We start from the raw sequence: 15,187 nt of genomic DNA on the forward strand, positions 1-15,187 counted from the left end.
ATTTATTCTATTTTATTTTCTGACTTCAAGATCTTTCTTTTTTAATTTTTTTAATGATTTTAATTATTTGACAGACAAGAGATCACAAGTAGACAGAGAGGCAGGCAGAGAGAGAGGGGAAAGCAGGCTCCCTGCTGAGCAGAGAGCCTGATGCGGGGATCAATCCCAGGACCCTGAGATCATGACCCAAGCCGAAGGCAGAGGCTTAACCCACTGAGCCACCCAGGTGCCCCTTCAAGGTCTTTTTAAAGCTTATTAAGGGAACACTTTTTGCAATCCTCCAGTATTAGAAAAAAAAATTCCCAGGTGGTCTTAGGATTCTTTTATAATTTCTTTCCTTTCTTTAACATTTAAATCCTTGATCCATGCATTCTTGATTCATATTTTAGTATAAAGTGTAAAATCAAGATTCAGCTTTTCTTCCTGGATGGATAACCTATTGTCCTAAAAAAGTTGTTGAATGATATATATTTTTCCCAACTGATTTTCAATGCCAACTTTAGGGGATGTTTAAAAGATATTATTCTCATTTTTGATGAAGACCAAGATATTGCTCTTAATTCTACAACTGATTTAAAAACTTTAATCACCCTCAGAGCACTTTGAGACACCACAAATCAACCTTTTCCTTCCATTTATTCCTCCATCTCACATATTTTATGAGCATGCAAAGGTAAACCATGATATCCACAATAATTTTCCCAAGGCATACCTTGAGTTCCCTGGAAACCAATTTCTTGATTGTCCACTATTTAATAATTTCCAAGCATGTTCTTATAACACCAAAGAAAGCTGACTTTGAGAGTACTTTTTTAAAAAAGTTGAACTCCTAGAAACAGAGACTAGGAAGGTAGGTAACCAGGGCCTGAGACAGGAGGTGGGAGAGTGATGGAAAATGCTGGTCAAAAGGTAGTGACTTCAGTCATAAGATGAATAAGCTCTGGGAATCTAATGTAAATCATGGTGACTACAATTGATAATACTCTATAGCATACTTGAAATTTGTTGAAAGAGTAGATCTTAAGCGTTCTCACCACACACGCACAAAATAGAAACTATGTGAGGTGATGGATGCGTTTATTAATCTCATTACAGTGATCATTTCACCGTATGCATGTATCACTTCCCCCAAGAAAACTGATTGGATTTCAGTGGTCAAGAGCACAATCTTTGGAATCTGGAAAGCCTGGGCTTGAATTCCAATTCCACTAGTTACTTACTGTGAGAACTTGACAGTTGAATCTTCTTGAATCCTCGTCCTATTGTCTCACAATGGAGACCAAAAAAATACCTACCTCATCGATTATTGTTTTGCATAAATGAGATAATCCATATTACACAGCAAACCTGTCCCGTGGTAAACACTACTAATAATGTGAGGTATCAGGATGCCTGGGTGGCTCAGTTGGTTAAGCAGCTGCCTTCAGCTCAAGTCATGATCCCAGCATCCTGGGATCGAGTCCCACATTGGGCTCCTTGCTCAGCAGGGAGCCTGCTTCTCCCTCTGCCTCTGCCTGCCACTCTGTCTGCCTGTGCTCACTCTCTCTGACAAACAAATAAATAAAATCTTTTAAAAAATAATGTGAGGTATCATTTTGGAGAGGGTCTCACAACATGCAATAACCATTAGTCCTTCCTCTTCAGGATCCCCTGTTGATGGTAATTCCCCAGGCTGTTGCCAGTGATACTGGAGTCCCTTGATGGTAGGAACCTTGTGAATATATCCTCCATAGGACTCAGCACAGTGCTGAACTAATAACAGTAACAATAGTAAGAGTAATAATAACCACAACAAAAACAGCTTCCAGCAAGAGTCTACCCTTGCCTATGGGGCTCTTACCTCAGCAGGGAGCCCTTCAAATTGGGGATGCTTGCAGTGGGACTCCTGATCATCCCAGTGCTTGAAAGATTCTGCACACCTGTGAGGATGACTCTCATTCAGGCTCTCTTCTGTTTGACTCCGGACAAGTCCACTGAGACAGAAAAAGAAGGACAGTTTGGGGCAAAGAATTATGCAAGGCCAGGGGCTGGGGCACGAGAATGAGGGTTTGAGGACCTTACCCAATGCCGTGAATCCCTAAACCAATTATATAGATGATAAAAATATGGTGTGTGTACCAGAAGACCTCAAAATAACTCCTCCGGATAAACTCCATAGCTGATGTCACCATGAGAACCAGAGCTACTGTGATGATCAGGCCAGTGAGACCAGCAATGCTGGTAAATGTCACATACTCCACTGTCTACAAAAGGAGAAATTTCAGCCTGACACAACAGGTGCCAATCATGCCATGCCCTTCCATACGCGTGACCAGATCGCAGATGCTTTGCCATCGAGTCAACTCACCATGTTTGGAGACTGGAGAGGATTTAGCCAAGAATCTTCCCCTTTCTCTTTATGAGATAGGGTGGAGAGAACAAAGGCAAGGGACCCATCTCTGGCCTGTCGGCTTCTGCTGTAGTGTTCAAAGTTGAACAGGTGTGCAATGATGTGAATGGCTAAATGGAAAGATGACGGTGAATCGAAAATTGTCTCAGAAACATCACTGCAGGCATGCCCCACTAGCAAAGGAGAATCCTATAGATAGTGTCTAGCAGAATGCTGAGTCCACGGGAAGTGCCAGATAAATCTTGACTGCAGCGAGAACGAAGATCTTTTGTATTCTCATTCTGTTCCCCAAAGAATCAAATATAAGTTCCATGAAAATAGGCATACAGGGGCACCTGGGTGACTCTGTTAAGTGTCTGCCTTCAGCTCAGGTCATGATCCCAGGGTCCTAGGATCCAGCTCTGCATCAGGCTCCTTGATCAAACTGCTCAGGGGCGAGCCTGCTTCTCCCTCCACTACTCCCTCTGCTTGTGCTCTTGCTTTCTCTGTCAAATAAATAAATAAAATCTCGAAGGAAAGAGAGAAAGGAAGAAAGGAAGGAAGGAAGGAAGGAAGAGAGAGAGAAGGAAAGAAAGAAAGAGGAAGGGAGGGGTGGAGGAAGGAGGGAAGGAAGGAAGGAAAGAAGGAAGGACGGAAGGAAAGACGGACTGCCTACAGCAGTGCCTGGTAAATAGTGCCAGGTGTTTGAGAAATATTTTCCGAATGTCTAAATGTGGAGATGAATGAAACTATACTCTGAATGCTCACGAGCTTGCAGATTTGTGGTTTGCATCAGTTACCTGTGAGCAGGCAGATCATATATGCTACCAGCTTGTGGAAGGTGAGGCTATGACCCAATTGCTTTCTCAGGGTACGCCTGCAAAACTACAAATGGAAAGTGATCAAGGTCAGGTGTCTCCAAGCAGTTTATAAAATTCAGTAACCCATAACCAACATGTCTTAAAGCATACCAATACCCACCCACCCTTGCCTACCCACTTGGCTACCAAAGGAGAGACCCCTGGTTTCCCTTCCTAGGAGATTGAAGGTATTGGGTTGCCCCACTGAGGAGTTCAGGGTCTCTTGTCTTTAATGTGAAAGTTGACCTAGGAATGGTTGGGACTCACTGAGCAGGTGCCCCTCAGAAAGGACAGCAGATTTCGACACACAGGAAGCAGGATCAACATGCTGTTAAAATTCAGGCAGCGAGCAGAGGCTCGGGCCCAGGCCAATGCCGACTAGAGCAGAGGAGAGAAGAGATCATCAGCTGCTTCATCCCGTCATCTAGGAAGTGAGAACAGCCCAGTCCACCTGTCTGAGACCTGGAAAAGGGCAACATCTTCTTCACCCCTTTCTCAGTAGCCAGCACACTAGGTCTAGGCTCTCTGTTTGCAAAATGACAGAACATTTGCTGAACTTAACAGTAAATTGAGAAATTCTCATGACAAGTTGCTTGGAGATATTTGACTATACATCTAACAATACAAAAGAGAATAAGATTCAATAATTCCACATTAACATATACATCCTATTGATGTAATACTTTGTAATGAGTATCTTTGCTTAATACACTCAATTATTGGTGTGCCTGGGTGGCTCAGTTGGTTAAGTGTCTGCCTTCTGCCTTTGGTTTGGGTCATGATCTCAGGGTCCTGGGATGGAGCCCCTGTGTCATCGGGCTTCCTGCTCATCAGGGTGTCTGCTTCTCCCTTTGCCTCTGCCCCTCACCCCTGCTCAGGCTCTCTCTCATTATCTCTCTCTCAAATAAATAAATAAAATATTGAAAAAAAAACACACACTAGGGTGCCCGGGTGGCTCAGTCAGTTAAGCGGCTGCCTTCAGCTTGGATCATGATCCCAGGGTCCTGGGATTGAGCCCCGCATCAGGCTCCCTGCTCAGCGGAGAGCCTGCTTCTCCCTCTCCATCTGCCTGTTGCTCTGCCTACTTGTGCTCTCTCTCTCTGTCAAATAAATAAAATCTTTGAAAAAATACACTCAATTATTATTTTACTGTCATTTGCAAAACAATCTTGAAGATTGCATATATTTTTATTTGCATTTTAAATAAAGCTTATATATTTGGAAGTATAATTACAGACGGTGACTAGTTTTTCTCTTTTCTGTACTTTCTAATGTTGCCATTATAAGCATGTACTCATCATGTAAACAACAAAAAATTTAACCATTTATATTTAAGTCACCTTTAATGATTGAATACAGCTTAGGCAAAACTAGTGAACCCCTCAGAGCAAACATCTTAAACTCAGGCCAAGATTTGAGAAAGGAGAGCTTCTGACAACAGAATTTCAAACTGATTTCCTTGGGTGGCCACGCAGCATACATCAAGATCAGTCTGCTGTAGCAGTACAAGTTGCCAGAAAAAGAGACAAGGAAGCCATGCTTCAAGCCAAGTACTTAGGCCCCAAACAGGCTTGATTAGGTATCAGTTAGACAGAACATGCTCAATTCCATGGTGGTCAAGTCCAACTTCCCTCCTTGACTCTATGCAACTGGTCTCTGAGTCAGCTCCCTGTACTTGGGCTGCAAGCTATAGACTGTACCAATGTCATAACGGCCAGCCTTACACGTGTGCCAATCAGCGACTCACCAAAAGGAAGAATATGGGTCAAAGTGAACGATTTCTTCTTTTTTTCCTCTCTTTCCCCCCCTAAATTTTTCTAATATTTTTAGCACAAAAGCTCGTTTTCCATGAGACACCTAAACCCAGGGCAAGGTGACATCAAGCCAAGCCAAGATCTGCCTGACGTCCATAATGGCTTACCACATTCGGCAGCACAGGGAACAGGAGCTGCCCTACTATTTTCCATTTCTGGCTCTTCCATATGACCTGTGTTTTCTCCCTCTGCTGAGTCACACTCCGACTGTTTTTCAGCAAGACATTCTGTTCCGTTTCTGAGTAAATTTTCTCTGCTCATCTTAAAGATCCTGCCTTTCCACATTGGTTTGCGCAGCTTGCTTATTTGAGACACAGAGGTTTCTTAAAGCTAAAATCAGCAAGTGAGTGGAAAATACAGGACTACACTTTCACAGTTCCATATTCTGGAGGGGCTATCTGTATGGGATGAATTCTTTTTAGAGGAAATCTTCTTTCCCCATTGCAGTGCACCGAAATATCCCGATTTCTGTGCACTTCTCAATATCAACACCACCTAATGTTCCAGTTCAGCTGCTGCTGTCATTAATGTCTTACTGACTATGAATTTAAACTGCTTCTCCTGTTACCTATTTGCTCTGCTTCATAATGAATCAAATAACTCTCTGGATTTTCCTAGAGAAAGCACAAATTCAAGAAATAACTACAGAATGATTAAATAAATTATGGCACATCAATGCCATGGATGGTTAGGGCCTTCAAAGGATGAGAGCTCTATGCAGGGGAGTAGGAGTGGTAAATGTTTAAGAACCAGTTTTCCAGGGAAGAGCAGAGATCTTGATTTCCAGCCTTTGCCAATTTACGTGATGTCAATACCCCTGTCATGGCAGATTTCAAGATACCAATTTGCTGTAACTGAATGCCATGAATACAGGGCTGGGAAGAGATGTACACAGAGGCTATTGCAAGCTGGTACGAGCTAGTTCCAGCATACCACTAGATACATACCCACATGGAAAGCTATCTGAACTACATTAAGTATAAGAAGCAATTAGCAGCCAATATCAACAATACAATCCCTTTCTTGGTGAAAACAAAACAAAAAACCCTCAAACACACCAAAAAAACAAACAAACAAAAAGACCTCTTTGCTATAGTGTATGTGTTTTTCTAAATTCATAGAATGGTACATACACCCAAAAAAAAGGCAAATTTTACTCTAGGCAGGAAATTAAAAAGTGAATAAGGATAGTACCCACCTCAAAAATAAAACTTGTGTGTCTGATGCATCTGTGAACTTATATCAGTGTATCTGTATAGATACACACAGAAACTATTAACAGTGGTTATCTCTGGGGAATGGAATGGGAGGGCAATTTTCACATTTTTACTTACACATTTCTGTATCATTTGCTGTCACAGAAAGTAGCATTATTTATAATTAAATGTTTTTAATAGAGAAGATTTTAATAAATGAAGTGAATGAAATGTCCACAGGATATCAGCATGATTCATTTTTCTGCTGCAGACTTTTTGGTCATAAGCTAATTAAGCTCTTAATAACTAGTCACATCTATTGCATCACTCTCTTACTAAAAAGCTATTTTTAAAATAAATTAACACTTCCTTTAGAGTTATGGTTTCCAAGGAAGGATCAAGGAACAACATTTAAAATAGAAAACAGCAGGGTAAAATAAGCCATGAACAGAACATTCAAATTGGTTGTGATCTCAACATGGATCCTTTGATCATAGAGAGAAAAGAAGTATTTTTTAGGACAAACTCTTTAAACATGTACCTTGGACAGGTCTTTGTGGAAAGCCAATGATCTAATCAAGATGAAAGTGATTTAACCAAATCCCTTACCTGCTACTGAAAAACTCACTAGAGTTAGCAGTCAAATTTGCTTTTCTAAGACTGATAAGCCTATGAGACAATCAGTCTCACCTCCATGCTTCTCTCTGGTCACCTCCACATCGACGTGCCCTATCCACTCCACACCCTCCCTCTTCTAGTCCTCACCTACCACTTCCACAGCCTTCTCCATCCTGTTATTCTCACCCGACCCCTGCCTTTCTTCAGGTCTTGAGTTCTGCCATGCTACTCACCCCACAGATGCCCTATGTATCCCTCTTTTTAAATGGAAAGGTGTTTTTCCATGAGATCAGTCCACAGCAGTGGCTTTCAAGCTGTTTATTTACTTGTTTTAAACCAAACTCTTTCCTGAAATCATAAGCAGGAGTCCATAAGACAAATAAAGGCTGAGGGGCGCCTGGGTGGTTCAGTTGGTGAAGCCTCTGCCTTTGGCTCAGGTTGTGATCCCGGGGTCCTGGGATCGAGTCCCAAGCGGGGCTCCCTGCTCAGTGGGGAGTCTACTTCTCCCATCCCTTTCCTCCCACTCATGTGGTGTGTGCTCTCTCTCTCACACACACACACACATAAAAATGAATAAACAAATCTTAAAAAAAAAAGGCAGGTAAAGGCTGCTTTGAATGAAGTAGGAGCAGGGGCAGGAGGTCTACTCAGCTTTCCCCTCATACCCCATGGTAGTACTTGAGTCATTTTTAAATGACTGCTTAATAGTTTTCTTTACTGTGTGTTTTTATCATGAGGTCTGGGGAGTGTGCCTTACATAGAGCTGTCAGATTTAGTGAACAAAAGTACCAGATGCCCAGCTAAATCTGAACTTCAGATTTTAAAAAGTGAGTAATTTTTTTTTTTAGCATACCTATGTCCCAAGCAATACTCAAAATATAGTTATACCAAAAAATGATTTATTTTTCTGGAATTCAAATTTAACTGGGAGAGGGGGCACCTAGGTGGCTCAGTCATTTAAGCACCTGCCTTCAGGTCAGGTCATGATCCTGAAGTCCCGGGATCCAACCTCCCCACACCCCCTCAGGTTCCCTCTTCTTCTGCTCTTCACCCAGATCATGCTCTCTCTCTGGGTATCCTGTATTTTTTTTCTGGGTGCCCTAACCCTAGCGGAAATTGGGGCATTTGGGTCTCAAAGGAGCCAAGGTGACAAATAACAAAAAAAAAAAAAAGAAAGAAAAAAACAAAACAAAAATAAAAACAAACAAACAAAAAAACCCCTAGAGATTCTCCATATCAAAAGTGTGATACTCACCCCCAAGATTTCTCTTGTATAGTAGTACTTATCGGCTTTTTCGTATGAATGGAAGGCATGCACAAATAGGAAAATATTCAGCCCCAACCAAGTAGCCTGGAGGAAGAAAAAAACAAGCAAAGAACCAAGTAAAATTTGGATATGGGAAGGAATAGATAAGGGATAGGAAATAGTGTCACCATTTTGGATCTTTTGTGTTTATCTCTTTTTTTTTTAAGATTATTTATTTATTTATTTGACAGAGAGATCACAAGTAGGCAGAGAGGCAGGCAGAGAGAGAGAAAGGAGGAAGCAGGCTCCCTGCTGAGCAGAGAGCCCGACGTGGGACTCGATCCCAGGACCCCGAGATCATGACCTGAGCCGAAGGCAGCGGCTTAACCCACTGAGCCACCCAGGTGCCCATATCTCTTTTCATTGTAAATGAATACAATCCCTCTAGTATCCAGCTTACTTTCAGAGAGAGTTAGCACTTCAAGATATGCATTTGTCAGATGCTAATGACCAGGATCAGCAAACCAAGGCCCATGGGCCAAATCTAGCTCCCCGTTTATCTTGTACAGCCTGCAAATTAAGAATGGTTTTTACTTTTTTGTTTGTTTTCACATATTTATTTTTAAAATATTTTATTTATTTATTAGAGAGAGAGAGAGAGAGAGCGAGTGCACAAGCAGGGGGAGCAGCAGGAAGAGGGAGAGGGAGAAGCAGGCTCCCCACCAAGCAGGGAGCCCAATGCGGGGCTTGATCTCAGGACCCCAGGATCATGACCCAAGCTGAAGGCAGACGTCTAACCAACTAAGCCACCCAGGTGTCCCTCTTTCCCCACATTTAAATGGTTGGAAAAATCAAAAGAAGAATAACATTTCATGATGTGACAATTACATGAAATTCTAATTTCAGTGTCCATAAATAAAGTGGTACTGGAACTTAGCAACACCTACTTACTCTTATATTGTTTATAGCTGCTTTCATCATTCAGTGGAAGCAGTGAGTAGCTGTGAAAGAGACCATAGGGCCTAGCAAAGCCTAAAATACATTCTACCTGGCCCTTTGCAGAAAACATTTGCCAACTTCTGGACTGGAAGCATTCCAACCATTATAACTAAAAGATGGCAATAAGTGAATAAATGGATTTTTAAAGAAACAAAGAATAAATTTAACATCTATAACAATACCAATGTGGAAGGACAAAATGATTCCTGATGGGCCTGCCTCTTTAATTACTCCCTGACACACATTTTCCTGTTTTTAGATTGTGAGTCTCTTCAAATTAACCTATCATTGCTCTGGACTCATCTGAGCTCCTAAGACTGCTTTTGTCTATTCCAGGCTCTGTCGCTGCACTGGCAAAGGGGAATTTGGAACCCACTGCCCCATTGCCTTGGAGACCAACCAAGGCAGCTCTGGACGAAGATTTGAAGTGCTACTTTGTAACTAAGCAGAACTCTAGGGCACTGGGAGGCCCTTAATATATATTGTTGGCCCCAGGATGGATCAGAACCATCTCAGTCTGACAAGTAGAGAGCCTTTAGCTTAGGGCATAACTTGTTCAGATTCCCTAGATCTGGACCACTCACTCACACACCTCCAGCAGCATAAGCATAGTGATTTAAAGTGATATTGGAGGGCGCCGGGTGGTTCAGTCGTTAGGCATCTGCCTTTGGCTCAGGTCGAGATCCTAGAGTCCTGGGATGCAGTCCCACATTGAGCTCCTTGCTCAGCAGGAAAACTGCTTCTCCCACTTCCCTACCCCCCCTCCCCCGCTCATGATGCATGCCCTTATCCTCTGCTTTTTCTCTCTCTCCCTCAAATAAATAAATAAAATCTTAAAAAAATAAAGTGATAGTGGAGTCAAACTCCTTGGGCTCAAATTCTAGCTTCACCACTTTCTAGCTCTGTAATCTTAGACAGATACGTTATTTAACTTCTCTAAATCTTAGTGTATTCCATAAAGTGAAGAGAATAATGATATCTACCCTCAGAGCAATGCTGTGAGTCTTACATGAAATAATTATGCAGAGTGATTAATACAACAGTCGGTGCATAGTAGGAGCTCAATAAATGCTAACTCCAGATCTAGGTTATTACCAGTCTTCACTAATCCATTTCTTCCTTCATCCTTTGCTCAGACTCCATTTCCAGTACTGAGTGTCTTTCAGAGATTCTTGATCCTAATACAAAAAGAGCGGTGACAGCCACAGACACCTCAAGAGTTCCAAAGACAGAGAGAGCAGAACAATTTCAGGATCTGAGAGTTCTTTGCCTCTGTGTCAGACCATCACCAACTGTAGGCAAGGTGAATACAGTGACATCTGGGAGTAAGGCATTCTATTTCCCACCTTCACTATCATTTCCTCCATTATGGGTGGAAAGTGAGGTAGAAGACTTGGCCAAAAGGGTAGAGGTAAGAATGTTTTTTTAATAATTTATTTTTTTTATTTTAAAAAATAGTACCAGGGGTGCCTAGGTGATGCAGTCTGTTAAGTGCTTGACTCTTGGTTTTAGCTCAGGTCATGATCTTGGAGTCTTGAGATCAAACCCGAGACCAGCTTCCTGCTCAGCTTGGAGTCTGCTAGAATCAATCAATCAATCTCTCTCTCTCTCTCTCTCTCTCTCTCTTTCTCTCCCTCTCTCTCTGCCCTGCCCCCCTGAATGCTCCCTCTCTCTCAAATTAAATAAATAAATTTTTTTTAATAGTGCGGGGCATCTGGGTGGCTCAGCTGGTTGAGCATCTGCCTTTGGCTCAGGTCATGATTCCAGGTTCCTGGGATTGAGCCCCAAGTTGGGCTCTCCACTTAGTGGAAAGTCTGCTTCTCCCTCTCCCTCTGCCCTTTCACCTCCCCTGATCATGCTTTCTCGCTCTCACTCTTGCTCGCTCTCTCTCTCAAATAAATAAATAAAATCTCTAAAAAATAATGCATAAGTGTATATGTCAGAGATAGCAGGAAGTCTGAGCCTGCCAGCAAGATCAGTACGGGGTGGAAATTCAAAGCTACATAGTTAAATGTGAGTCACTATAATGGGTGATGAACTCTCCGAGCAAAAACTGAGAGATACAAAATGCAGAGGATTTTAGAACTAGAAGCAAACTTATATTTGTATCTAATCTAGTTATTTAATTTATCGCACGCACACACACAGATGACCCAAAGTCTAGAGAGAATAAATAATTTGATCAAAATCCCTCAATTAACACCAGAAATGAAACTCATTACCAGGTTCCCTGTCTCTTCAACTAGTGCAAACGGAATTAAATATACAGGATCGAGTGTTGAAAATATAAAGCATAGGGTAACCTGCCAAAATAAGCACTGGGCCTTTTGTTGAATGCAAAACAACCAACCTTCCAGGGGAATATGATTGCTCTTCACACCTTTTTTCCCTCAAGCACCTGGGCCATCATAGGGGACCCAAAGGAAAAAGATGGAAGAAAAGAGATTACCTCAGAAGGGGATGACACGAAGATCTAGGAAAGTGAGAAAGGACAAAGGGAGTTCCAAGCTCGGGGGTGGCTCAGAAATGGAAGAAAGAGTGGGGAGGTGTGTGTGTGTGTGTGTGTGTGTATGTGTGTGTGTTTGTGTGTGTGTGTGTGAGTGTGTAAGGAGAAGGAGGTTGTGCATATGTGGCATGCAGGGTAAAGAATTTCTGGCCTGAACACTGGGAAGGTGGGTTTGAGTGATCGTTCTGCAATCCATTCACAGTGTGACATATGGGTCTTACTTTCCTTGTGAAAAATAAAGGAGCTGCTTTATAGCTGCACTAGGCAATGCCATAGCCACTACCCACATGTGATCACTGGAAATGTGGCTAGTCCTAATGCAGATACCCTGTGAGTGCAAAATACATATCAGGTTTCGAAAACTTAGGAAAAATAAAAGACATTAAATGATCTCATTATTATTTTCTTTTGTCTTTTTTTAAAATATTTTTTTGAGTAGAAAGTTTATTGGAAATTATGTGTCAAGCATAATTTACTATATGTTGGCTAACTGAACATTAAAAAGAAGATGAAAATTACTTAAAACAAATTAAAAACATCTATAAAAGTTCAGGACATTTCGGTATTTTAAGATAAAACTAGGAAAGTTATAGTATCATGGTTAAGAAAATAATATTTATGAGAAGCTATACATTTTTTAATTATAGAAAACATTGAAAACAAATATCTAACAAAATGTCTTGCCATTGCTCTGGAGGAGAAGATGAGGACAAATATTTTGTATTTCATTTATATATATTTGTTAAAAGATTTCCCATATGACATTTCATATAGTCCCATTTCCCTTGTATTTTGGTATAATACATGAATTCACACAAAGGAGATGGAATAAATAAAATTACAAATCTGGTAGAAAAGTAAACCACAGCACACCCAAATATGCTGTGAATTACTGCAAAATTCGTAACCCGAACATGTAAGACATAGTTTTAGAAAAATAGCACTGCCCACCCCCATCTTGTTAATATTTTCAATATTTATTACATGTTGAAAGGATAACATTTTTAAAAGATTTCTAATCTATTCATTTGTCAAGAGAGAAAGAGCACAAGCAGAGGGAGCAGGAGGCAGAAGGAGAAGAAAGATCCCCTCTGAACAGGGATCCCGACACTGGACGCGATCCCAGGACCCTGGGATCCTGACCTGAGCTGAAGGCAGATGCTTAACCAACTGAGCCACCCAGGCACCCCAAATGGATAACATTTTTGATATATTGGGTTAGACTAAATAAACTACTGGACATTAATATCACCTACTTCTTCTTACCTTTTTCAACCTAAGTACTAGAAAAATTTTTAATTACATATGTAGCTTACATTCCATTTCTAAAATGGAGAGCACTGGGCCATTATGACCAAGAATATTTCTATCTCAAACATTCAATGATTTTATGAAATCTTGCTGTTAGTAGTACAGAAAGGATGAAGAGAAACAAAAGCTACATGGCAGTAGTTAGAAGTGACATGGAGGAGAAAAAAGATGGAAAATAAAAACACTGAGATTCCAAATATTTGAGGTTTATATCATTTGTCTCTTTACCAACCAATTTCTGGAGTTGGATTTTTTTTCCCTTTTCTAAAATGGTGAAATACATCATATACACAAGATTTTATAAAACATGTGTACTCTCAGAGTTGGGCTTTTAATGGATAACTGGCCTCAATGGGCCCCATATTGGCATAGAATATTTCCATTTCAAATAACTTTAGAAATATTAACAAACAGGGGCGCTTGGCTGGCTCAGTTGGTTAAGCATCTGCCTTCAGCTCAGGTCAGGATCCTGGAGACCCAGCATTGAGTCCCGTGTTGGCTTCCCACTCACCAGGAAGTCTACTTCTCCCTCTGCCCTTCACCCGACTCATGCTCTCTCTCTCTCTCTCTCTCAAATAACTAAATGAAGTCTTTAAAAAAAGAAATATCAACAAATTACTGTTTACAAATCACACAAATTACTCTCTTAAGAATAATTCATAGATAGGAAACATTACTTACCAGAAACAAAACTGAGAACCAATGGTTAACCACCCAGTTGCCCATTGTCAAGAGCTGGTTTGGAGTCTCTCTAAGCAGCAGGGAAAATTCAGCAACCTGGATTCTGGTGAAGTTCTTCAGGGTTGGGACCTCTGTCTAGCTCAGAGTATGTGAGTCTTTAAGAAATGAAAGATAAACAATTACCCAGAAAGCTTGAAGGAGTGAAATAAGTGCATTTTGCCTTCCTCCTCTGGACGGAACTATGTTATCAGCTTGAGGAGACCAGCCCTACCTATGACAACTGCAGGGGTTTTCCCTGGTGGGGTTTTATCCCTTCAGGAAATAGCAATCTTCTTGAGTGAGAATATTCTCTCTTCGTCTTATCAATATGACCTAATGTGAGGCATTGCTTGCCTTGATAAGCTATTTGCAAAGGTTTCTCACTAAACGCTGGGGCTATAAGCAGATGGCCTCAGGAGAAACAGGGCAGGAAGCAAGCTCGTTAAGCTTTAAGGTGGGCTTTCAGAACAGCTGCCACAGCTGCCCACTGCAATTTGGACCTCAGCCGGGCTAGCTCAGAATTGCTGCTATATACGTTCTCCTGAAGGATGATCTGGCTCTGGGGAGAGCTTGACTGACTGGGAGGACAAGGGGGAAAATGGCTAAATAAATAAGGGAAAATTTCAAAGATATAAAGGCACACCTCAGTTCAAAAAAAACAGAGACAGAGGAGCACCTGGGTGGCTCAATCAGGCAAGCGTCCAACTCTTTATTTCGGCTCAGGTGGTGATCTCAGGGTTCTGGGATCCAGCCTGCTTCAGGCTCCACACTCAGCAGGGAGTCTGCTTGAGGATTCTCTCTCCCTCTGCCCCTCCCCCTGTGCCTGCATGCCCATGAGCATGCTCTCTCTCCCCACCTCTCTCTCAAAATAAATACATACTTTTTTTAAAAAAACAGACAGAATACTCAAAATGAGAGAGGTGATAGTTTTCTAGTATGGTTTAACTAGAATTGTGTGTTCAGTTCTGGGCAGTTTTTTTTTTTCCTTTTCTAAAATGGTGAAATATATCATATATAAAAGCAGCATAAAACATTTATATGTACTTTAAAGAATAATTTTAAGGAATGACTATTTATGTACTCACTACCCAGGTTTAAAAAAATAAAATATTTATTTCTTAAAACCCTCTGTGCGACCCTCCTTGATTACAATTCCCTCCCACATCAGATGTAACTGCTATCAGCTGGCGGTCTGCTTCTCCCTCTCCTTCTGTCCCTCCAACTGCCTTTTCTCTTTCTCTCTGTCGAATAAATAAATAAAATCTTTAAAAAATAAAAAGATTTTAAAAATAACACTTTCATTAGCTTTCTAACACACCTGCAACTTAGTGTCATAATGCTCCATGAAATTAGCACAGTAGGTCTTAAAGGGTATTCCTGGAAGCCATTCCTACACTAAGATAGCTAGCAATCAGTCTATATATATATACCACATGATATATATTCTCCAAACCAAACTAAATATACCACCAACACAACTTCCCCTTAGCTTTACCCAGAAATGCTCATGGCCTCTCCAGTGTGGCTCGATATGAGGGGAACTATGACA

At 41.2% G+C, this 15,187-nt stretch overlaps 1 protein-coding gene across 7 annotated transcripts in view; it reads right to left on the reverse strand.

The window, feature by feature from the left end:
- NOX1 (NADPH oxidase 1) overlaps positions 1 to 15,187 on the reverse strand; it is a 62,610-nt gene that overhangs the window by 14,282 nt on the left and 33,141 nt on the right. For 3 of the 7 annotated variants that reach the window (XM_032330130.1, XM_032330128.1, XM_032330129.1), the window contains exons 2-8: positions 13,600 to 13,754; positions 8,112 to 8,207; positions 3,496 to 3,606; positions 3,169 to 3,253; positions 2,348 to 2,499; positions 2,062 to 2,243; positions 1,841 to 1,973 (exon numbers count right to left, since the gene is read on the reverse strand). In XM_032330130.1, the coding sequence (XP_032186021.1) occupies positions 1,841 to 1,973; positions 2,062 to 2,243; positions 2,348 to 2,499; positions 3,169 to 3,253; positions 3,496 to 3,606; positions 8,112 to 8,207; positions 13,600 to 13,644 (804 nt within the window). In that variant the 5' untranslated portion in view covers positions 13,645 to 13,754. The other 4 variants (XM_032330132.1, XM_032330131.1, XM_032330133.1 and 1 more) reach the window with 4 other exon arrangements.

This window comes from Mustela erminea, chromosome X, assembly GCF_009829155.1.
Source record: "Mustela erminea isolate mMusErm1 chromosome X, mMusErm1.Pri, whole genome shotgun sequence".
Classification (NCBI taxonomy): domain Eukaryota; kingdom Metazoa; phylum Chordata; class Mammalia; order Carnivora; family Mustelidae; genus Mustela; species Mustela erminea.